The sequence below is a fragment of the Emydura macquarii genome, unplaced genomic scaffold, assembly GCF_026122565.2.
Source record: "Emydura macquarii macquarii isolate MOO-44397 ecotype Brisbane River unplaced genomic scaffold, CSIRO-AGI_Emac_v2 contig_1483, whole genome shotgun sequence".
In the NCBI taxonomy this organism is placed as follows: Eukaryota; Metazoa; Chordata; order Testudines; family Chelidae; genus Emydura; species Emydura macquarii.
This window is the reverse complement of record NW_027131620.1, coordinates 17,494,060-17,517,781: the sequence shown is the minus strand read 5'-3', so window position 1 is coordinate 17,517,781 and position 23,722 is coordinate 17,494,060. Positions and strand designations below refer to the sequence as shown.

Sequence of the window (23,722 nt, the reverse complement as noted above, 5' to 3'; positions counted from 1 at the left end):
GTTGGGAGCACACAAGTGTGTGTATGCACAATTTTAAATCTTGCAATGCAAAGCCCTGCATATGGGCTTGAAAGAATTCTAATGTTAGATTTTTTTGTGCAAATTCTATTTGTCCTAGTGGGTTTTATGGATGCAGATTCTGACACCTTCAGAATCTTTTAAAGTGTGCCCAGAGGTGTTTGTACCAACAAAGAGCAGGTGCACAGTTTTGAGCATTCTCAAGCAGAGGCCAGGTAGCCTCTGAAAGTGCGTCTTGATGACTTTAATATCTGCATAATTGGCAAAATATTCCACCAAAAATTCATTGAAATAGGCACATTCCCATGAAACATTTTGGTTTTGATTAAACTTTATTTTGTGATGGACGATGACATTTTTTCAACCAGCTCTAATAAGAAATTCAAGAATTCTTAAGGCTGAAAGGTTCTCTGACTGGAGAATTGATGAAATGGTGATATTACAAGAGCTAACGGTAAACTTTAATCTACAAAGAAAAAGAGGTTTTTTTAGTCATACTGTTTAAAATTCTGTTTTCTTTTGAGGGAGGAGGGAATAAACCCTATATAACTTCAATGGCTGATTATCACATTGAACAAAGTAAACACCTCCATCCTTTCAATTAAGGTGCCGGAGATCACAGTACACTCCCTTATGTCTCAGTGATCCTCAACAAAACTGGAGACTCACACTTTTGAAGGTAAAAAAGAATGAATCTGGGGAAAAAACTCTGCAGAAGGAAAAAATCTTTTCAGGCCTCCTGGGTAACATCATAAAAAACCCTCCAATTTTAAGTCCTTTGCAGATCATCTTTAAAAACGTGGGGCAAGATTCATCCATTGCTACCCTGGATATATTTGGCCCATGACTTTTATAGCTATACAACACTCTTTCTTTAAATACCACTGCATAAAGAGACTATATCTCTTTACTTCAACTGCACTGTATATTATTTACAGGCTGAACCAGCAGCAGCTCCACTGATCATGGTCAACAAGACCTTAAACTACTGGGATCCTGATTTTGAGGACGATGTCATCAACATTAACGTTGGGGGTCTGCGAAGAAGGCTCAGCTCCAGTTCTCTCTCTAAATTCCCCAACACCCGGCTGGGGCGCTTGCTCTCCTGCGACTCGGAGGAGTCCATCCTGCAGCTTTGTGATGACTATGATGTGAGCGCCAGGGAGTTCTATTTTGATAGAAACCCAGGCTTCTTCCTATATGTGCTGCACTTCTACCAGACTGGGAAGTTGCATGTCATGGACGAGCTGTGTGTCTTCTCCTTCTGCCAGGAAATAGAATACTGGGGCATCAATGAGTTCTTCCTGGACTCCTGCTGCAGCTACCGCTACCATGAGCGTAAGCTGGAGAGCCGGCACTACAACTGGGACGAGGAGAGTGAGGTCAGCAGCGTGGACACATCCCCCGATGAGATCTCTGACTTCAACCACGACCTGCTCCGCTACAGCACGTTGCGCTGCGGCAACTTGCGCAAGCGCCTCTGGCTCACTATGGAGAACCCAGGCTACTCCATCCCCAGCAAACTCTTCAGCTTTGTGTCCATCAGCGTGGTTCTCATTTCCATCGCCGCCATGTGCATCCACAGCATGCCTGAGTACCAGGTACTTGACGAGAATGACAACTTGCTGGATGACCCCAACCTGCACAACCTGGAGTATTTCTGCATCTCCTGGTTCACCTTCGAAGTGTCCTCCCGCTTGCTCCTGGCACCCAACCTGAAGAAGTTTTTCAAGCATCCGCTGAACCTGATTGACATTGTCTCAGTGCTGCCTTTTTACTTCACCCTCTTGGTGGAGGTGACTGTGGGCAGTGACTCAGAGCTGGGGAACCTGGGCAAGGTGGTGCAGGTGTTCCGGCTCATGAGGATATTCCGGGTGCTGAAACTGGCTCGGCATTCAACTGGACTCAGGTCGCTAGGGGCCACCTTGAAGGTAAACTCCTCTCTATGTCCTTATCCGTCACTGTGGTGTTTGGACATGAAAGATATATTTGGTATTGCAATAACTTGTAGCTGGTTGAGGCATCCACAGTGCTTCCACTGGGGTCCCAACTCATGGAAGCTGGACGGCTTCTTAGGGGAATGTCACCAACCTTGCATATATTAGAAAAATCTGGCATGCTGTCCACTGTGTGCTCCCCTTTGAATGCCTGTAGCACCTTAGATCCACACACACGGCTCCCAAAGGTGCACAGGCATTCACACTTGGATTGTAGACATGCTTCAAGTAAAGCTAATGGCCACATGGTATCCACCGTGCCAGTCTCTGCCAGGGCAGTACCAGTGTGGACAGAAAGCCCTGGTGTAATAGACCCAGTGGTGTGAATAGTTCCTGGGCTCAGCTGGTCAGTGTGTTCTAAGGCTGCACAGGGGCCGAGCTAGCCAGACACCAATTAATGTTCTAATAATCCTGCATGCACCATGCAGCTCAGCTACGTGTCCTACTCCCCACATCCAGCTTCTTCAGCTTCGTTCTCCTTCTGCCTCCAGCAAGGCTGAGGGGAGGCCTTTCTAGGAGCATGCTGCCAGCTCGCCTGAGGCCAACACTCAAGCATGGGTATCCCTCCCTCTAAGGAGCCAGAGAGATCCTAGGCCAGCTCAGTTCAGTTGCTTGCAATGCTCTAGTGTATGACCAGTGGTCTGAGTGATTGGCCGAGTTGGGCATCAATTGGAGTGTCCAGCAATGCCAAGCAAAGGCCAAAAGACTGAAGGTTGGTCTGGGATAACAGGGCCTGGGACACAGGCAGAAAACATAGCTTTTTGACAAAGTGCTGGACTGAATTCATGGTGCTTGCCCTTCTACGCAGTCTGTAGTCTCTCAGGCTGGCACAGAGGTGCCTTATGCAATTGTGAGGGATGAGCTGGAGGGAGCTGGCACCCTATCCTGAGCAGTCCAGAGAGACAAAGGTCCAGACTGGGAGATGCCTGAGACACTGGCAGGATCTCCTTGAAGGACCAGGATTCAGACACAGCAGAAGAGACAGCAGTAAAGCAAGCCTGGCAGGAAGAGGAGGAGTCTGCGGACTAGGGGTCCTCTATAGCAGGTACGCAGCTCTTTACTGTTCGAAGAACTGATGGGGGCTGAGGAAGAGTTTTGGGGGGTCCTTAGTAACCCCATCGTTAGTGTCCATATAAGGACGACCAGCCTGACGAGGCGGAAATCTCCAATCCTAGCTCAGTCTCCACTCCCCTCTTGGCCACGCCAGTTCCCCCCTGCCCATCTTCATTCACCACCACACAAGTAGCAGCTGGTGCTGGTGAGCCCCACCCCAGCCCAGTCACTTCAATCCTGCTCTAATTCCCTCCAGTCAGATCCCCACTGGCTGGGGGGCTCCCAAGCATTAATGCAATACAAACAATCAATCAGGCTTGTACAGTGCAAACATTAGAGACTCATTGTAAAAAATTCCATATTGAGGACCGTGCCCAAAACCTTCCCTTTGAATCCTGTCAGCGCACAGGCCAGATGGGGCAGCTAAGTACCATGCAGCTCTTTTCTCTCTACCTGCAGACCTACTTCATTGTCTTTCTAGTTTACGTCTGAAGAAACAGTCCTCGTCCTCTTACGCCAGCAAGTGATGCACATCCAAACTACCACATCCCAGTAGAGTTGGGGGGAAGATTATACTGCTCACCCGACCTACTGTCAGACAGCAAATACATCTTTAGACAGCTAATGGAGATCCCAATTAATCTCAGCTCTTATTTTTCCCCAGTCCTTGGCAGCTATGTCCAAAACCAATTCATAAAGCAAAAATTCATAAAAATTCCTTGCTATCAAAGCATGAGGTGATGCATATTTCCTTCCACTCCCATAGAAACTCACACATACAGCTGATGTCCTGATATCCTCGTCCATGAGGATAGCTCACCAGTGCAAATTTACCAGACTTCTCCCTTGTTTTCTCTCAAATGGCCTCATTCCCTCTTGATGGGCCCCTCTGTGGAGAGTTGTTTTCAAAGGTCTGCATTGTTAGGCATACAAAATGACCAACCCATAAACCCCACATTCACTTGTCTGCACCATGTACCCTTATTTTTCTAAGTGCCTGTGAATTTCTATTGTGTGTCCTTTCCCATCTCTAGCCAAGGAGACAGCACCTTTCAAGACGGTATTAGAATTCAAAATTGAACTGAAATGGTCACTTAGCATGTTTGTACCGCACCTGGCACAATAGGCCCTTCTCCATGAGGGGGACTCCTAGTCACTCTTGCAATACAAATAATAAATCCTGGCATTCCTAGGCAGAGATAGGGTAACATGATGGCTTTTAACTCTTTTCATTTCTTATTTTTCAATATAGTGGCCACTCCCGCACTGCAGATATCCCAAAACCAGCTTGGGGTCAGGAGGACTGGACTGACAGTGGTGGAATGGCTGCCAAACCTGAGAAACTGGGAAGACTAATTCTTGGACATGCACAGAGACAAAAATAGTCAGTGCAAGGGACCCATATTATGATCCCCATATGCAGTGCTGCAGTGTCTGGTCGAGAAGCCCCCAACCCGGACCAGCACACTTGAAAGAGAGCGGGATTTAAAAATCACATAAAGATGCTATAACAGCCTAAAACACCCCCCATGTCTTAAGGTCCGTGGTTTCAAGTGGTCTTTAAGAGCTGCCGTTTCAAAAGTAATAGCTGTTCTTGTTACTCAACTCTAAGTAGATAAAAAAAATCCCATTTCTTTCTGAAAAGTGAGCATTTAGCTGTGGAATCTGGCAAAGGATGGCTATAAACAATGTAAAATTGTTACTTTTGTGGTTGCAGAATTTAAATAAAGCTGTACATGTGGGAAAGGCTCCCTGGACTCTTTCAGTGTTGCAGCTAAGTGCAAATGACACAGTGCGACAGAGCAGGGACTGACAGCCTCATTGCATGTTGTTATGCAGTGGGTGAAGCCTGGGGAACTAGGATTTTCCTGGGCTTTGATTCAGCCTGAGTCACTGATTCACTGAACGATGCTGAGCAAAGTCTCTCTTGATTTACTTGTGACTCCATCAAGCCCAGCTCTAATATTTGAGAGAAATTGAAATCTCACTGAAAACACCAAACCCTGTGTCAGATTTATGTTTCCATTTGTTGGGCTCATAATTACTAAGTATTGTTAACCAGAACTTCCTTCCTGCTTCAAGAGCATAAAGCATCAGAGAATGAAAGCCCACTGACATAAGAGGGAAGCAGGGAGTTGGTATCTTTGGCAAGTGGAATGATTAGCATTAATGCCGCAGAGATGTGAGCGGTGAGATTTCTGCTGTTGTGTTTATCGTAAAGAAACTCGGGATGTTATTCAAATCACCTGGGGCCTGAATGAAAACCCATTAAAGTAATGAGCCTTCCCATCGCTTTCTGTGGTCTTTGGATCCAGCTCTTGGTCCTGACAAAGACTGCCCAGGGGACAACTGCCAATGTGAAAGAGGCTCTGCTACAAGCCAGATCCGCCATGCTACCCCATTGTCTGCTCCTAGCTATTGTATTTTATTTTCTCCCTCCAGCCTCTTTTATTTTTATTGACTCTTTCTGAACAATTGGCCCTGGCACTCCAGGCTGCTAAGAGGCTGCCTGTGTGAAATTGACTTCCAGAGGATGCTGCCAGCGAGGCAGGAGTGGCAGAGAACCTTTCTGCTCTAATCAGTCCCTGTCAGGCTTGGACGGCCAATTTGTGATATTGGACGCAACTATCATGCTTCTCAGATGCAAGTTGAGGTAGGTGCCAACTCTCATTGAAAGTCCAGGGGAATTAGGTTCCTAACTCAAATGCTTTTGTTAATCCCACTAAGCCTCTAGCTGCATCTTTAGATCCTAAATACCTTGGGCAAATCACTTAGGGCTCCATCTACAAAAGTCAGACAGGAATTCTATGGCTAAGCCAGGAAGTACATCCAACTCTCCTGAATCTCAGTCCAGTGCTCGATCCAACAGAGCTTCCTTCCTCCCCATAATTCTCATGTGTGCCTGGGCAGGGACTGTGATTCCAGAGGCTTACACATGGGCACAACAGACTATGCCAAGAAGTGATTTCCAGTCTTCACACTGCAGTCCCTTTTGTTTACTCATTTGTATCATCATCCTAATGTCCCAAGATGTGAGCGCAGCTTGATTTGATTTTCCTTTTTTGCATTAGAGAAAAATATTTTGTGTGCTCCTTTGAAAAAGCCTCAGCCTGACTGAAGCGAAGCTCACTGACGGGCAAACCTCTCTGGCTCTAGGGCTCCTATTTGATCAGAGCCAGTTAGCTTAGCTCTAGTAGTTGCACAGTAGGGCGTCTTCTAAAGCAGCTGGTATTGGGGTTATTATAGTAATTTCTTCCAAGCCACCACAGTCTCTCCTGCAAACAGTCACTTATTAGATGCTGCTGTGTTCTTATGGCATTATCAATGAGCAATGCATTATGAGAACAAATGGCTGTGCACAGGCAGCAGCCAATTTCCAAACACCACACTCTCCGACTCCTCAAGCCCCTGCGTTCCAGTACTGGCCACAGTTTGTAAAACTGAAATGTGCAAGTTACAGAATCACCCACCTTTTCCTTTTCTTGCCCTCCAATAACGCCCAGTGGCTAAACAGATACTTTTTTAAAATGTATAAACAATCTAGATCTCGAATTACTTCTGCCAGGCGTGGGCCTGCTATGCTCCAGCCTGGAGCAAGTGTTTTATAGCCAGTGGGTAAGTCTCTGAAAATCAGAGGCTGCATTGTACACTCTAACCTAGCTTTCCCAACAGGGTTACACTTGGGCATTCACAGCCACAGGTGATGGTAGAGAAAGATGAGGTTGTTCCTCCCTGGAATAGTTGGCTGGAGCTGATCGCAATCTAAACAAAGCCTTGTTTGTACCCAGCTGTGGAATCAGCCTTCTTATTTCTCTCATCTTGACTAGGGAAGTTCGTACTCCAAGTCACTTTCCCTTCTGTTTTCTTTGGGAGCACCTGTACCTCTTAACCCTGTTCAATGGCTGAACAGAACAATCCAGTAAAACATCCCCAAGGTGCTGGACACCTGAACATTAGAATTCTGATTTCCTTCCTCCCCAGGGTGAAAAGCAAGTTGGCAGGAGCTACATTGCTGCACAAAAAACTCTGCTGAGGATAGTCACCAGTGACATTCAGAAAGCTGCTGTACTGCAGCAAGTCCTCTCCTGAGTGAGGCACTGGGTACCCTGACTAGACCCTGGGAAGTATAATGCTTAATCAGCTAGTTCTTAGTCACTTCATGTTCAGCCCCAGGTTGGCTGGTTTTCCTCTTTCAGGATGCACTGATCCAGCATATGCACATGCCTGTTCTGTCAGTCTCTGTGGATCCAGCTTCACTTCAGGGTTAGCTTGAGCTCTTACCCAGGTGTTACCCCAACCACCCTCCCATCCATGCACACAATATTCTCACCTGAATTTGATGGTGCTTTCAACCAAGGCAAGCTGGCCTGGCTAGGGGTTGGGTGAAAGTCCGGGTTCCACTTTCATTTAGGCTGGCAACCTACCCACTTTGAAGTGAGAACTCAGGCTGACTCACGTGAGTGCTGATAATCCTCCAGCACCTACCCACGATTCCCCTGGTGTGCCCAGAAGGACAGACCAGTTCTCTCACAATTCACTGGGAAAGAATCAGAGCTGCTCAGCTTACTGCAGCACAAACGATCCTGGGATGTGCCCCCAAATGTCCTAGCAACATGCATGGGGGGGTGGGAAAACAGGGTGCAGCTGCAGTGTGGATGCAGTAACATAGGCGGGGCTTTTCAGTATGGCTCCTCACACCAGGGCTATGCTAACCTGGGTGCTCAGTCCCAGTTGCCAATCACCTGAGTTAGCTCTGCAGCATAGACATCCTAACGTTTGGCCTTAGACTTTGAACACGTGGTGTTATGAGCAGCACCTTATCTATAAAATGAACACACAAAAATACTTTGTAACGCAGTTAGGTCTGCTGCACTCATAACATGCCTTGGGCTTTGCTCTCTGGATATTTACCTGCACACGTACCTCTGTATTGGCCCACATTTAAAACAGGTCCCTTTTAGCAACTGAGTGAATTCATACTAGGTAAGAAAATCAAGTAAAGTTGCTTCCTTTTTGCTGAGTTCTCCTTGCTGTACTGACTGGCTTAGCTCCTTCTCTTATGGCTAAATGACACAGTGGTTCCCATCTGCAGTGCAGGCACAACTCCCAAGATGGAATTTTGGCCTTATTGAAGTCAATAATTCCCATCAACTTTAATGGGGTCAGGATTTTGTCCCCAGTTTCCTTTGGTTTTGGAGGTCTTCACTTACTATCCCTTCTGCTTCCAGAATGTCTTGTCTTTCTGATCCAAGCCTTCTGAGTTGTAGTTTGTTTTTGCATAGTCCCAGCAGATGGACAAACCACTTCAAAAGCCATAATTGGCCCAAACTGCCAAGCAAAGAACATCCAGTTCTATGGAGGTTCAACCATCTCAGATTAATCCTCCATCGGTCCCTTTCCTGGGCTCTTTGGCATTTCCATCCTACAGGAAATTCAATATTTTGACATTTGCTTTTGTCCCAAATCAATATTTTGATTTTCAATCCTGAAATGTTTTGTGGAATGGAAAGTTCTGAAAAATTCAGATTCAGAAATGCCAAAATGTTTTGGTTTTGACTTGATTAGATATTAATCTGTGTCCCCCGGAGCTATCATGGCACCTCATGGGAGTTGTAGGTTGGGTAACTCTTTTCCCCATTGTCCTCTCTAGGCCCAGCTAACTGTCTGGACTACATCTCCCATGATATACTGTGGTCATGTGACTCTTATGATGTATTGCAGTGGTCCAACCAGGGGTGGGAGGAGACCACAGTGCACCATGGGAGATGCCCTGCCATGGCCCATAGAGGAGAATGGGGGCATGGGGCACTGCAGCAACTCAGTAGATCAATGTAGAACTGACCAAACATTTCAGTTTGGTTTGACCAACCAAAATGTATCGATTCAGGTCAATCTGATGCAGAACAAAACTCATTTTGATTTTTGCTGTGGAAAGTCAAAAATTTTAGCACAACAGCCATCCCATGGAAAACTGCAATTCTGTGGAAATGGCATCTTCTGTTTAAAAAACCAAAAAATCCAAACATTTTGAAAGAAAAATCCTGATCCACTCTTGCCGTCACTGATCTATCCTCCCTTTTGGTCACCTTCCCAAACTCTCCTATCACCCATCATCACTGATCCATCCTCGTTCAGTCACACTCTGGAACTCTCTTTCTAACATAATCTAGGTGAATGCTATCCCTACAGATGGTACAGAGGTTCACTTTGTCAGCTAAACTGGGAAGAGTTACTGCTATGTCAGTTTCTTCCGGTGTCTAAGCTGCTGGGGCTATCCAGATAACATATAGGACTGGAACGGACCTGCTGGGTCATTAAGTCCAGTCCCCAGCTATCATAGGTAACCCGGTCTTATAATCATATGTATAAATTGCTCAAGCAATAGCAGTGAGCTCTTGAGTCTTACGTGGCCTGTACATGTTTTCAAGGTTGCTGGGAAGAGTTATGCTCTAGCACTATGCACAAAGTCCTATTAACAATAAGGCAGAGGCAGCTGTGTAATTCCTGCACTTGATATGTAACTCCAGGGCCTCCTCTCTCTCCAGTCCCTTTCAAATATTGGATATAGGTTCTATCATTATGTGTACAGCACCATAGAGGAGCATGGTGGCTTCTGCTACCTTCCCCTCATTTATACCCCTTTCAGGATTTAGCCCTGTTTCCAGGGCATGGATGCACATCACGAGCACCTTGTAAGATCAGCTGCTGCACTCTGCAGCCCTGGGGGTGTGGTGATGAGCATGACCCGATTATTGGAGAGCATGATCAGGCTCTAAATGGAGTTGATTTAGTTGTTATTGTAGAACAGGAGCATTGGTCATTTGCTCTAATTCAGTGGGGGGGGATGGGGGCATGCAGCCAGTGCAAACTACAGTTGCGATGTGTTTCCGAAGCAGCCTCACAGAGTTAGTGTGACAGCTACCCTAGTGAAGTGCATAGTGTGTTTTGTAACTTAAGAAGCGAGTCCGGTTGTTTTGCACAAACTCCTGCTATAACAGACATCTGGGCCCTTTGCTTTCTGGCGTCTTACTTCTCTGTGCTCCGGAGCATAAGGAAATATATTTTAAAACTCAATTGTTTAAAAACCATTCACTCCGGCGCTTACCCTCTGAGAACTGAATTTAGGGTCCTGGGTTTCTTCTGCAGCAGCTGATGATGCCTGCCTATGATGCTGTACTTTAGGTCTGAGTGAGAAACACAACACCCCGTGGGCCTGAATGCTAGTCTTGGCAGATCAGAAGCCTTCAGTTCAGCATGAAGTGACAGAGGAAGTCTCACACTTCCGCAGTCCCCAGCTGGTGTTTCTGTGCTGTTCCCTTATCATTGATTTTCTGATTTAAAAAGTCAAAGCATAAAAGGATCCATTTGACTGAGCGGTTCTGTTGTGCATACATGTGACGCCGACACACAAATGAGCCATACCATCACCTCTAAGGATCTGGGCTGGTGAAGTGGCATGGATTCCTCAGCACTGCATGGAAACCTGTGCAGAAGTCATGCCTCTTTTCCTGTGCCAGCTGGCAGAGGCAGGGCGTAGTGGCTGCTGTCTCATTGGCGGTGGCTCATCCAGTCCTGGCTAGTTCTGCATTAGCTCAGAATCCAATGCACTCTCTTCTCAGGGGCAACAGTAGAGCTGGCATTGCCATTCTGGTCTGGAGACCTGAGTGAGGCAGGGCCAGTGTCTCTCCTCCATCCTCTTTGGATAAGGGGCTTGTGTGGTGAAGGTCTTGAAACACCTGCCCAGCTCTCAGCTCAGGATGATGAGTGGGAAGAGAATTTCCTCTGGTTTAGCTAGGATCTAGTGCTTTATTAGGAGGGTGGGTAAACCTCCTAGTCCTGTGAGAGCCTCCCATTAGCAGTGATTCTGTGCTTGTGCTTCAGGCATCAAAGACAGAGTCCAGTGGCCGTTTAGCTCACTTCCAGGGACATCTGGACAGATTAGGATTCTCTGATGTGTTCCTGGCTGGTTTCAGGCATCCTGACAGCTTGGCGAGGATGTTCATTTGTGTGATGGATGGTCTCATGCGAGTGATGGATGGGAGACAGTTTTCCATATTGATAATGCCAGGTCTTTGGAACCCATCGATCACCAGGTGATGTTGAGCTAACTGTGTGGAGTTGGACTAGCTGGGGGTGGATAGTGCTGGTTGGTGGTTCCCTGGAGAAACCGGCTCTGTGGCTGTCAGGTCAGCATCTTTCACTGACACAAAATTAACACAGGAAAGAACAGTGCTGAGGAAAACTGAAGGGAAGAGAGTGATTCCCCAGGGCCCTATAAAAGGTGGTTATCTGCGTAAACCAATTTTATCTCATAAAGTCCAAAAGGGATCATTGTGATAATATAGTCTGACCTGCATAACACCAGCCATACAACTTCCCCAAAATAATTCCTGGAGCAGATCTTTTAAAAGAACATCCAATCTTGATTTAAAAATTGACAGTGATGGAGAAGCCACCATGACCCTTGGTAAATTATTCCAGTGTTTAATTACCCTCATTGTTAATAATTTACACCTTATTTCCAATATGAATTTGTCTGACTTCAACTTCCAGCCACTGGATAGTGTAATACCTTTGTCTGGTAGACCGAAGAGCCCATTATCAAATATTTGTTCCCATCTAGGTATTTATAGATCATAATCAAGTCTCCCCTTGACCTGCTCTTTGTTAGCTAAATGGATTTTGCTCCTTGAGTCTATCGCTATAAGGCAGGTTTTCTAATCCTTTAATCAGTCTCGTGGCTCTTCTCTGAACCCTCTCCAATTTTTCAACTTCCTGTTTGAGTTGCGGATATCAGAAATGGACACAATATTCTAGCGGAGGTCACAGAGCCAAACACAGAGGTAAAATGATCTAGGTCATCCCACTTACTTTTTTTAAATATTGGCACACCATTAGCTTTCTTCCAGATTTCTGGAACTTCCCCAATATTCCAAGATTTATTGAAAAGCAACCTTAATGGTCCAGTGAGATCCTCAGCCAGCTTATTTAAAACTGTTGGATTTAAGTTCTTCGGGCCTGCTGATTTAAAAATTATTATCTTTAATAGCTGCTATTTAACATCCTCCGGAGTGGAATGGAAATAGTGTTATCATAAGATATGACAATATCATTTGGTTTTTTCCCCCCCAAATACAGAAATATTTAATGAACTCTTCTGCCTTTTATGCATTATTAGTGATAATTCCACCATTTCCATCTAGTAATGGATCAGTACCATTGTTAGGATTCTTTTTGTTCCTAATATACTTGAAAAAAAACTCATTGTCCTTAACTCTGCTGGCCATAAAGTTCTCCTTGCTAGGAAAGAGCTTTATTTCTGTTCAGTGAAACCTGTTCCCAATTGACTAAAGCTAAACCAAAGTATGCCACTCTTACACTGAAATGAGAGTCCACATGGCCTTTGATACTGTTAAACTGATAACTACCGATTTAAATTCATACCTTAAGTGTGACTTTCCTTTGTTAAACAAGCCCTTTAGAAAACATCCCATCTCTAAAGATCTCCATCTCTTTCCTGTCTTGCCTTTGAACTTCCACGACTGAGGAAAGGACTCCAGATCAGTGCAAGGTAACTCTCCCTGTGGGCTGGTAAGTGCCAACAGATGATATGCTTCTGTCAAAAGCAGCCTGCCAGTGTTTAAGGAAGGAGGTTGTTAAAGGGAAGAAGCTGTCACTCTGCCAGTCACCTTCCCTAGGGATCATACAGCAAACACTGCCATGTGAATAGAAATAAATCTCCACCAAAAGCATGAACTTACTTGAGGGATTTGAGGACCCTAGCCAGCCTCATTTAGAAGAGCAAAGCAGGTTCATCAATCGAGTCAGTAAAGCTCTCATTGGCTGTTTCTCCAACACTGGGTAGAAAGGGCTGTTTCTAAAGTCATCAGTCCTTCCCTTGCTAGGAGCCGTCCCCCTCACTCCTATTTCTTTCCATGAACACAAGGCTTCCTCTCCTGCCAACATCGCAAGGAAATTATTTCAGTGGGGGAGAAGCTTCTCATGATTAGAAGATATCCAGAGTCTTGCCAAGATAAAAGGAGAATGTGTCTTAGTGTAATTAGAGGAGATCACATTAGCGGAGATGAGAGGGGAAGGGGTAGGAAGAGGCAGCTCCTCTATTTAGAAGCTTTGCTGGGAAGAATATTTTTCCTCCCTTCCACACATTGTAAACTTTATTTATTTGTTTTGTTCCCCGTAGGCCGAGGAGTAGAAGCTGAAAGTAAAGTAATGATTGCTATAAAAAGGTTAGAGTGTATTATTGATTCAGGAGGCTGTGTCCCATTAGCTCCAGGTGTAAATTACATACATAGCTAGAGATTTTATTTTCTGTAACCCTTTTTCTGCTGCATTGACATCTGGATTCTTGTGCCTTGACTAATTCCTCCTGTAGCAGCCTCCCCTCACTGCCCTCTAGCTCCTTGTTGCGTAGGATGAAAGGTGTATCTCTGAGCTGTCTGCACTGCTCAGTGTTTTGACTTCCATATGCTGTTGCTATGCCTCTGTCCCTCCCTATCTGTCATTTGGTCCCTGCCTATAAATAGCAGCCTGCCCGATTACTTTCATTCCACTCATGTGACCGTGCCTTCCTCCCCTTGGATGAATCGCGCCTGCTGTTCCCCACCTGACATGTGACAGCATGCCGGGCAGCGATGACATTGATGGATTGCCACACTACAGACACAGCTTCTTGGTATGACTGCAGCTCAGGGTGGTTAGTGCGTGTGCAAGGCTCCCCTACCCACGCCTGACAGCCCTGAGACTTGCACGTAGCAGTTGCTGAGCAGAAGAGTCACTGTCCTTGGCTCCTCTTTGCCCGAACGTGGCAGTAGGCCAGGGGCACTGCCAAGCGGTGCTGATGAAACCAAATCCGCAGCCTGGGGAATTAACCAGGGTCCGGCCTTGAACCTTGACCACCCCTTGTGCTTCCCACAGCAGAGACAGCGACCCCAGGCCACAGTGGGCTTGATCCGAGTGTGAATGGAAGTGGTCAGCTTCCAGCCATCCCTCACTTTAGACTCCAATGGAGCTCCAAGTCCCTGGGAGTGGTGGATACTCATCACCTCTAAAAATCCAGCCAGGTACATTTAAGTGCCTAAACCTGGATATGGGAGCCTAATTTTACACCCCCGGGTTTGAAAATACTGGTCAGTGTTAGCTGTGCTAAAGAAGTGAAGCTTACAGCATTTAAACCTTCTTACCCAGTTAGGTGTCTGTGGTTATGTCCCACCTCAAAGCCCCCGGGGGCAGCAGGGTTTGGAAGCACTGATATTCTGGGCAGTGAGATGGATTGCACCATGCGACTGGACTGAGTGGGTCAGGGGTCATGACTGAGCTGCGGGTCATGGAAAAGAGTCTCGGGTGCTATTCTGATCTCTTCCCAGGCCCCGCCTGCCTTCACCCCAGCAGTTACACCTTCGCCTCTTCCCCCTTCCAAGATCTTTCCAAGCCCATCACAGCCGCCCCGACCTTCTGCAGTTCCTGTGCAGGCTGTGGGTGAGAGTGTTGGACCTTGGGCCCAGCAGTGGCGAGCAGATGTTTGTGGGGCTCTAGGGGGGCACCAAAGTCACAGAGCCTCCATCGAGCACAAATCGGGCACAGCCCAGTAATCTTGTGTAAGGCAGGGGGCTTGCATCAGTTATAAGCGCAGACATCACTCCCCTCCTCTGGCCCTCCTGGCCTGGGAGTGCTATGAGGGCAGAATGCTTTGCTCCTGGGGGTGGGCAGGGAGCCCCTTGCATTGTTTGCCAGCTCCCCAGGAAGCTACCTTAGCAACGGGGACACGCTGTATCTCTAATCTTCTGCCAGAAGGACGGGTCTGTCCCTCATGAGGCCTGGCGGTATGGAGGGGGTAAAAAGGATGGTGGGGAAGCTCCCAGTCAAGCCTCCCACAAAATGTTGGTGACAAATGACGAGAGAAAATCCCACTAGCCTTGCCTGACTCATGCCCTTCCCTGGAGCTGTATGGCTGCTGGCAGGGCCTTGCTCATTGTCCGGCGCCTGGCTCCACGTCGGTGCTTCCCTCCTGTTATGAATGCAGGCTTACGAGTGTGAAGAGGAAGAGAATGACAGATATTGATTCACCCCTGGGAAATCGATTGTGTTCCTGACAAATGCTCCAGACCCCAGACAGGTTCGCATCTCAGCTGCATACAAACCAGGGTCTGGCCTGGATGCTTGGGCCATTTGGACTCCTGCAATAGCTCAGTGCAGAACTTCCATGAGTGTCAGGCAGGACAGTGACTGGTCTTTCCCTGGTTCTTCGTCCTTCCCAGTAACATGCTGGAAACAGCCAGGGCATTGCTGGTTCAGGAGTGCGAGTCAGCAGTGCAGTTTGAGTCAGACCCTAGCAGGGTATGGATTTCAGAGTGCCTCCGTGGCCCAAATGCTTATATCAAACTGGTGCCAGCTCTTAGACAGAGGGGAAGTGAACACTCTACTCAGCAGCTGGCTCAAGGTGACTGGACTCATTTCTGCAAACAATTAAAATGGCAATGAAACTTCCCCCACCCCTTCTCAACAAGTGCAGAACTCCCTCCCCAGCTCGCCTGCCCCATATTCCCACAGAAACACCTTTGCCCCGTATGGTGGGAATCCAAGATCCTTTGTGGAAACGTTTAAGGTGCCCACACGCCAAAGAGAAGGGCGGGAGGCTGCTAGTTCTAATTCAGTGGAATGGATTCCTGCCTTCCCATGTGACACCAAGACAAAGAGGCAAAGCTCCAGGGAATGCACACAAGGCATGAGACCCAGTTGGAATATGAAGGAGAGAGAGGGCATGTTTTCTGGCCCCATAGACAGTGTCAGGGCCTCTGCTGACTCTCCCTTTGCTTTGTTTTTCAGCACAGCTACAGAGAGGTGGGCATCCTGCTGCTCTACCTGGCTGTGGGAGTCTCCGTGTTCTCCGGAGTGGCCTACACAGCGGAAAAGGAAGAAGACGTTGGTTTCGACACCATCCCTGCCTGCTGGTGGTGGGGGACAGTCAGCATGACAACTGTGGGCTATGGCGACGTGGTGCCGGTGACCGTGGCGGGCAAGCTGGCAGCTTCAGGGTGCATTCTGGGCGGGATCCTGGTGGTGGCTCTGCCCATCACCATTATCTTCAACAAGTTCTCCCACTTCTACCGCAGGCAGAAGGCACTGGAGGCTGCCGTGCGGAACAGCGACAAGAAGGAGCCCAAAGATTCTGAGAATTATCCCAGCCAGAACCATAGCTCGGAGTCTCTGGGTGAAACCTTCCAAGAGGGAGGCAGAGAGGATTTCTGTGACCTGCCCAGAGACACCCTTCCTGCTCATTGAACATTGTGGGGCTAGCGAGCACAGCTCCTCCCTGGCACCCTCCGTCCTGGACATGCATGGCAGCAAGGACCTGGTTTGTATGGTACTGACCCTCCTGGAAGTGAATGGGAGCAGAGACCCCAGCCACTGCTCATGCGGTGCGTTGTCCTTCTGCAAGGACGATGAAGCTACCAGAACTAGAACAAGAGTGGCTCTGTGGTGCCCAAACTCTCCTGAAGTCCATCTGGCTTCCCTTAGCACTCGGCACAATGTTGGCCTTCATCCTCTGCCCATGGCTCAAAGCAGCATGCCCTTACAAAGCTATTTGTAATCTTGAGTGGGGCAGCACATGGCAGCTGTACCCATTTGGGCCCTTCTTGAATTACCGTATTTACTGGATTAATGGCAATGGTGTCAGTGCCCCCAAAATGACCTCTAAACAGATGTCGGGGAATTTGGAATTCAGCATAAAAGGTCTTAGAAAAGGAAACCAACTAAAGAAACAGGGAGACCTCAATGTATCGAACTAGCCTCCAAGAACGGCTCCCGAGGTCCTTGGTTAGCATCCCGCAGTCTAACGTTCTGTCTCCGGCCATCATAACATTAATGCCCGGGTGCTAGTCCCCTTTCCTGCTCTCCCCTGGAGAAGAAGGGAAGTCGAAATTGCCCTTGTGTTCACAACTGGGAATGTTGCCGGGGCTGAGGAGAGGGGTGGAATTCAAGGCCTCATGATGTCTTCTTTGCAGTGATGAAGTGTGACGAGGGAGCCCTGGTTGCCTTGTGGGTGTCCAGCCAGGGCTGATATAAATGCTGGGGTCCCATCCTCCTTACAGCTTCAATCCTGGGAAGAGCCTAAGCTGGTCAGATCCTTTCAGTGCCTCAGTGGATAAAGAGGAAAAATAAGGGTGATAAAGTTAAGAGGCCAAGAAACCAGGGTGAGGAGTGTATCAGGAAGAGAGAGAGAGAGAGTTATGTAGGATGTCCTGTGTTACTCCCAGTGCATAGCTGAAGCTGGAATCGCCCGCAGGTGCCCTTGGAAAGGTCCTCATCTCAGCACATGCATTTGCCTTCATTAGTGACACACTGTCACCACACTTTCTGCGTTAAGAGCGTCATCCCCCAAGGAGCAATGTTCTGGAGAGAGGCTAGGTTTGTCCTGGACTCTCTGACACCATGTAAGAAGTCTAGGAGAGTTCTCAGTAAAGCCACAAGAGGACTCCATGTTTGCCAGCATTCCCCACGTGTTCCCCAGCCTGGTGCAAAACCACACAGCATACCCAGTGTGAAACTGAGCTGGTGTGCATTGGCCAGCCAGCCAACCCATGGCTCACACCAAATGTGCCCCGAGAGATGTGTAGAGAGTGTGTTTGCTGGCGGAGGTTGCCAGTACTCTGAGAGGAAAGCCCAGGAGCGAGCAGTTTTGCAAGAGATTTGACAGATGTAGCAGGAAGCGAAGATGTCATTGCTGTATGCGTGATGCCCTAAAGCAGAGTGATAAACCATGGCCTGTGCCTAGACGCATGCTCCAATTCTATGTGTTACAGTGCACCCTACAGGGTTTCTTGCCTTCATTCACACAACCTCTGGAGAAATTGCCGAGTACTGGCCATTCAGCTGTGTGCCGTGACTGTCTACATGCAGGCTGGTTACATAAGTAAAACAAAACTCAGATGTACTGATCTGCTGGACAGGGTTTTCTGCTGCGTCTGGACAGGGCTTCTGAAATCTCCACACTTAGCTTTGGTTCCAAATTCAGCCATCTCTTGCTGACCCTCCCCCTGCTCTCCAAGCTTCTCTCTGCGGCCCTCCTTTGCCTCCTTGGATGTGCCCCAGTCCTTTCTATTCTGTTACCCTCCAAGGCATTCGAACGCCTCCCTGGCCCTTTCAGCACCCCCACCTCTGATACTCCTAAGTCACGTGGTCTTGCTCCATTCCAGACCCCACACTTGCACCCAGGGCGGCTAACATCCATCTCCAGATCTCTCTGCCGGCATGCGTTTTTGGTTCCAGAGTCACATTTTTAGAAACAGCCAAAGCATTGTTCTGCTCATTCATAGCTCTAACTTTTAGAATCTAATTTGCCCAGCACATTCTTGCACAGTCAGTGTCCTCCTCCAGATCCCTGCGCACAAGCCCAGATATTCATCCCTTACTGCATCTGCATCCCACATTCCTTCCAGCGGAGTTTATCATTTCGCCCAGCTGAGCTGGGAGCTAGCTCCAGAACACAGTGCACATCCAATGGTTAATCTGATTGACCTGTGATTGAAACAACAAACCATCAGCTACTGTGTGTGACCTCCGATTTACCATCAAACTAATGGACCTGCTGCCCAAATAGCTCAGGGGAGGAATTGCTGCAAGTGTCAGCATGCAGTGAGGCTAAGCATTGAATGTGGATGGGGAGATCCTGTGGGTAATGGGTGACACATGTTGGCAGAAAGAAGAGAGCACTTGACTGGGGTGGGGGAAGCTCAGACACTGGTTGTCTGTGCATTTAGCAAGAGTTTCAGGCTCTGCCAGTTTGCACCTTTCATGAGGACATTACTTGAGAAAATGCTAACTTGATGATACTATTCCAACCCTGGACTCCCTGCCTCCAGCTCAGCCCTGCACTTCCGACCTGTACCCCGCTGCTATTCCATTCTGAGCACCAGCATGCAACTCAGTCCATCCCCTGCAATCGTGGCCTGGAATCTACCTCCCCCCCCCCCCGCATATCAGTTCTGAAATGTCCCTTTCCCAGTTGCCTCCACTTCTCAGGGCTGGGATGAGTTGCAAGGGCAATGAGGACATCAGTTCTCTAGCACCCCTGAAAAATCAGCACTGATTTCTGCCCTGAGAGCCAGCAGCAAACAGGAGTAAACACAGAAGGAAGCAATTAAAAACACATAGGGACAGACTGATCCTTGATGCAACTCTGTTGACCTCAGCAGATTCACACCAAGGAGGGATTTGTCCTGTTGAGCTATAGCAATACCATGTAAGAGATTTTCTTTTCAGTCCAACCAACTATAAGGCAAAATAAATCATTGATCAAGCATCTTAAATAGAATTTCAAAAAAGGATCGATAACGTCAGCAAGAGCTGCAGTTCTGCCATGTCTGATGACATAAGTCAAGACACAGAAAATGCAGTTTGCCATTCGAAATAATGGGAAACCAACCAGTTACAAACTGGTACGGTACGTTTCTTGTAAAAACCAAACAAACCCACTGTTAGCTCTCAGAAATAAATGTAAAATAAGAGCTGTCCAAGAGGGCTTATTTTAATCTGACCCCTAGTGAGTTCTCTGTGCCTTTGAAATAGATAATGCTTGTCTTTGGTTTGGTGTTTTGAGGGGAAAACCCCCGTCAGGATTTTACACTTGCTTACTTGTGCAGGGCATGCGTAGTTCAGCTGATTTCTTTGGGATAATTCACACTGCATAGAGTTAAGCATTTGTAGGAATGAGGGCCTATATGTTTGAGTTTGACTAGCCAGGTGTCTTCTGCATAGGGGAAAATCAGTAGCAGAAATGATGTATTCATATCAGCTGATGATATACCAGTGTTAATTGTCTGGAATGGAGTATTTATCCCACACCAACCCAAAGGGGTTAAGGTGTCACAGATAGGTCCAATTAACCTTATACATTGCACCTGGTGGAAAATCTGGCTTGACTAGAAATGACTAATGGCTGATACAGCCCAGCTGTGGGAGAAGTTAGCCAAGGTATGTAGCTGGGAAGGTTGCAGCAGTGATGTAGAAGATAGGAATTAATTTGTGGGTTAAAGAGGCAGCCAAGGGAGAGAGTGAAGTGCTAGGAGCCTACCTGAGGGAAGGGACAAACCAGAAACATGAAAAGGAGGTATGTGGGAGATGTAGTAGGAAGCAGCAAAACTAGAGATTATGCAGACCTTGGCTGCTGACTGTAGAATCCCTGGGCTAGAACACAGAGTTGCAGGTGGGCCTAGGTTCCCCTACCTTCTGCTAGGAAGTGGCCTAGAATTGTGGCAGATACTACTAGGCAGCTGGTCTGGTGGGACTTTCTTACCTGGAAAGAGGAGGATTACAGGGATTTGTCTGGAGAGCTGAGTCATGAAGAAGGAATAACCTGAGTCTGGAGAGAGAGAGAGAATGACCGAGTGACTGACCATGAGGTGAGCAACCACAGGAGGGAGCATCAAATGGGATGAAAACTAGTCCCCAGATGAGACCTGTGGTGAGTGTGCCCCAGGTCCCTGCTGTACCTGGCCTCTCTCTAGATCTGCTTTGTTTCCTGTATGGCTGTTGGGTTTCTAGGTCATGTCTCTGGGTAACATCATCAGAGGGGAAAAAAATAACCACTTCATTTTTTCTAAAAATAAAAGCACATCCCCTTGAGCCACGATTGAGTCCCCTGCGCCTGTCATGGTGTCAAATGCTGAGCTGCCTCTTCTGTTCTCCAACAGCATCAGCAGGCTGGGCTTCCTGCTGGGAGCTGTTGGGAGGGAAAACGGCTGGGTGCTCAGTCTGACAGGCCACCTGGGGTGACGGAGGGCCTGAGACAGCCAGGGGTTTCTGGCAACACAGTGCTAATCTCTGTCCCTGTTTGGGGCCTGACCCACAGCCTACTACAGTTGGGGGGCATCTTTCCATGGGCTTCAGCAGACCCCATGAGGGACTGTAATGAATTCAGTAGCATTGCCCTCTAAGGAAGAGCCTCATGCCTTGCAGGTGGGGATTATTTTGCTCACAAAGGCAAGTTGGGCTAATATGCAGTTTTGCTAAAGCAACCCAGCAGAGTTCAGGGCTAGGGCCTACTCCAGGCAGCCAGAGGTGGGAATGCTCAGTTCCCAGTGCTGGGGGGGGCCCGAAGGACAGGGTCGGAGAGAGAGAATGGGGCTCCTCTGTGCCCAGGAGAAGGGGTGGGGAGTTCATCTGGACTGTATGGGTCACAGCTGCTTGGAAGCTGCCCCCTTGGAGATGGCAGGGCTGCATCCCAATGTGGCAGGGGAATGCAATGAAGCAGCTTTTCAGTGAGGGAAAGGTTGCTGCTTGGGTGACTGCTGTGAAAGGGGTGTTGCTGCTGTCCTGCTCTGTGGGTTGCTGGATGGCCAAGCCTGCCTTGTGAAGCAGGGTTACCACCTGGCTGGAATTTGACAGGCCTGGCTGGCTTTCTTTATGGAATTGCTAGTTGCCAGAAAAATAACCTAATCCACTATGGTGGTTTGATGTGGGTCTAAAGATTTGCATGATTATTACAATAAGCTGGGATAGCTACTGTTAAAAGCTTGTGTCCCACTAAAGATGCTGCAGCGTTCCCACTTCCACAGTTTAAGTGATAACCCATCCTAACTATTGGAAAATACAACAGCTGTGTGCTCACCAACATGCAAGTGCTGTGTGTGAGAGGGTTTGAGTCATGTGAAAGTGAGGCGATATGATGATCTCACTCAGGTCTATCGGGGTTCTCTAGATACTGTAAGTGGCTGTTGAAAGGTAGAGGTTTTTGGGGAGTTGCCTTGTGGTTGGGGTGGGCTTGCCTTTTGGGGGGCTGGGGTTTTTTGCATTTCAGAGGTGGTAACCCTAGGCTAAAGCAAGCCAGGTTTGGCCTGGCCTTTGCTGTACTGGACTAGACAGTGTGGGATCTGGGCAGAGCAGTATGCTTCTGGGCACCATGCACTGCCTCTGTCAGAGGAACTCTGATCTAACCCAGCCCTGGTGGCCATGCTTTCTGGGGGCTTCTAGAGGGAATCTTGCTAGAAAAGTCCAAGTAGGTACAGAGCCTCCACAGCCCTAATTCCCCAAAAGCCGAGGGGGCAGGTACTCCCGGCCTTATTCCATTCCTATAGCTAGCCTGGGGACTGAAGGAATTGTTGTCATTCAACCTGGGGCTGGAGCCAGTGCAGGGGTGCGTCGCACAACACATTTGGCGACAGGGTCTCCAGCATCAAGAGGAGGAAATAATTATGTGAGTGCCTCTCCTTCATGTTCCTCCTCTTTTCTCCCCCCCCTCCCCTCCCCTCTGCCCTTCCCTGATGGACACCACCTGTCTGAAACCAAGGGTAGCCATTAATAAATAGCAGGGCTGTGGGCTCTAGAAAAGCAACATTATTTGTTGGTGGCCAGGGTAAAGGTTCGTTCTTTCTTTTGAAGAAGCCAATGGGAGTCCTGGCATGTTGTAACATTCAGGGTTTTGTAGCCTGGGGCAACAAGCTAAGTTGACTGTTTGCTTGGCATAAATTTGACACTGCTCCATTGATTTCAGAGGAATGACACTGATGGATGTCAGCTGAGACTCTTAGCCACTGTATTTAAGTGCAGAAAATAGCTATTCTAGAGCTTCTTTGTCGTATTCCCCTGTGGTTAGAGGACTAATTCCCTCTAAATGAATGGGATTTGCTCCCTTCTAATGCTCCGCCAGGGTGTCACATCCGCACTGGACATGGACAATAGTCTTTTTCTCATCTGATCTATCCTATCCGAGCAATTGACACCAAGTGCAAAAATAGCTTCTAGGCAGCCCAGGTGCCTATGGAGATGGGGACGAATTTGGGAAACCTCCAAAAGATGTAAAAAAACTAAACAAAAAAACCTGATCTGCCTTGCTGCACATCAGGAGGCTTTACCACTCCAACCCCAGCTCAGCAGTGCTCAAGTGCTAGATTATTTGTCCTGCTTCTGTCCAAAGGCAACAAGTATTGTGCAAAGCTTAGAAGGTGGGGGAGGGGAGGGAATGAGGCTGCTGTGCTGCTCCAGCCTGTGTGTGTGAAGATGTGCAGGCTGCTGCGTGTTTGTGGGGTTTTTTTTTTTTTTTTTTAAAAGGTAGCCATCTACTGGCATGTGCAAGATGTGTGTGTAATGGCATTTCTGTGCACTGTTAACAGTCTGTGTGCAGATGTGACCAGAGCTAGTCATTTGTGTTTGCAGTGACTTGAGTTGTAGGAAATGTGTGTACCAACTGGGCCTGCAATTGTTTAGCTATATGATTTGAAAATCTGCCCTTCTCTTTATAAATGAATCCTATGCAAATGAAAATACTCCTGATCGCACGCCCACTGCTGGAGCTACTGCAGCACGGCAGGGGAAGGGGAAGGTCAAAGCTCTAAAAATGTTCTTGTAGCCACAGCCAGTCTGTTTCCCTGGCCTCAGCTACAAACATTACATTAAGCTTCAATAGTGACACCTAGGGCTGATGGGATCGCCTTGCAGCCACCCCAGATCAGGAAAAGAGGGTTCGAACTAAACAGGAAAGTGACAAGACCTGACCTCAGGATGCACTAGACAGAGGCAGTTTCTAAACTCTGATCTGGTTTAGTTACTTTCATGGTACAGGCTATAGGCTCCCTGCCAAGCCTGGGACCAATGGATCTCTGAGTTCTGACACTATCTGCCTTTTAAAGCTCTCTTGT

The 23,722-nt window shown here is 47.8% G+C and overlaps 1 protein-coding gene and 1 long non-coding RNA gene across 3 annotated transcripts; one reads left to right on the top strand and one right to left on the bottom strand.

Annotated features, from left to right (window-relative positions):
• Positions 1-983: 983 nt before the first annotated feature.
• KCNS1 (potassium voltage-gated channel modifier subfamily S member 1) lies at positions 984-16,367 on the top strand. Of its 2 annotated transcripts, none has more exons than XM_067554367.1 (2): positions 984-1,949; positions 15,912-16,367. In XM_067554367.1, exons 1-2 carry the CDS (start codon positions 984-986, stop codon positions 16,365-16,367), a joined length of 1,422 nt encoding a protein of 473 aa, XP_067410468.1. The 2 variants fall into 2 exon arrangements, 1 of the variants encoding a protein (XP_067410468.1); XR_010921008.1 differs by lacking the exon at positions 984-1,949 and adding an exon at positions 12,550-12,639 and having other exon boundaries at positions 15,912-16,031.
• A 1,730-nt stretch (positions 16,368-18,097) lies between these two features.
• On the bottom strand, positions 18,098-19,768 carry LOC137157377 (uncharacterized). The gene is made up of 2 exons (XR_010921098.1): positions 19,722-19,768; positions 18,098-18,605 (listed from the first exon to the last, which is right to left on the bottom strand). It is a non-coding gene; the product is annotated as an uncharacterized lncRNA (long non-coding RNA).
• Positions 19,769-23,722: the final 3,954 nt, after the last annotated feature.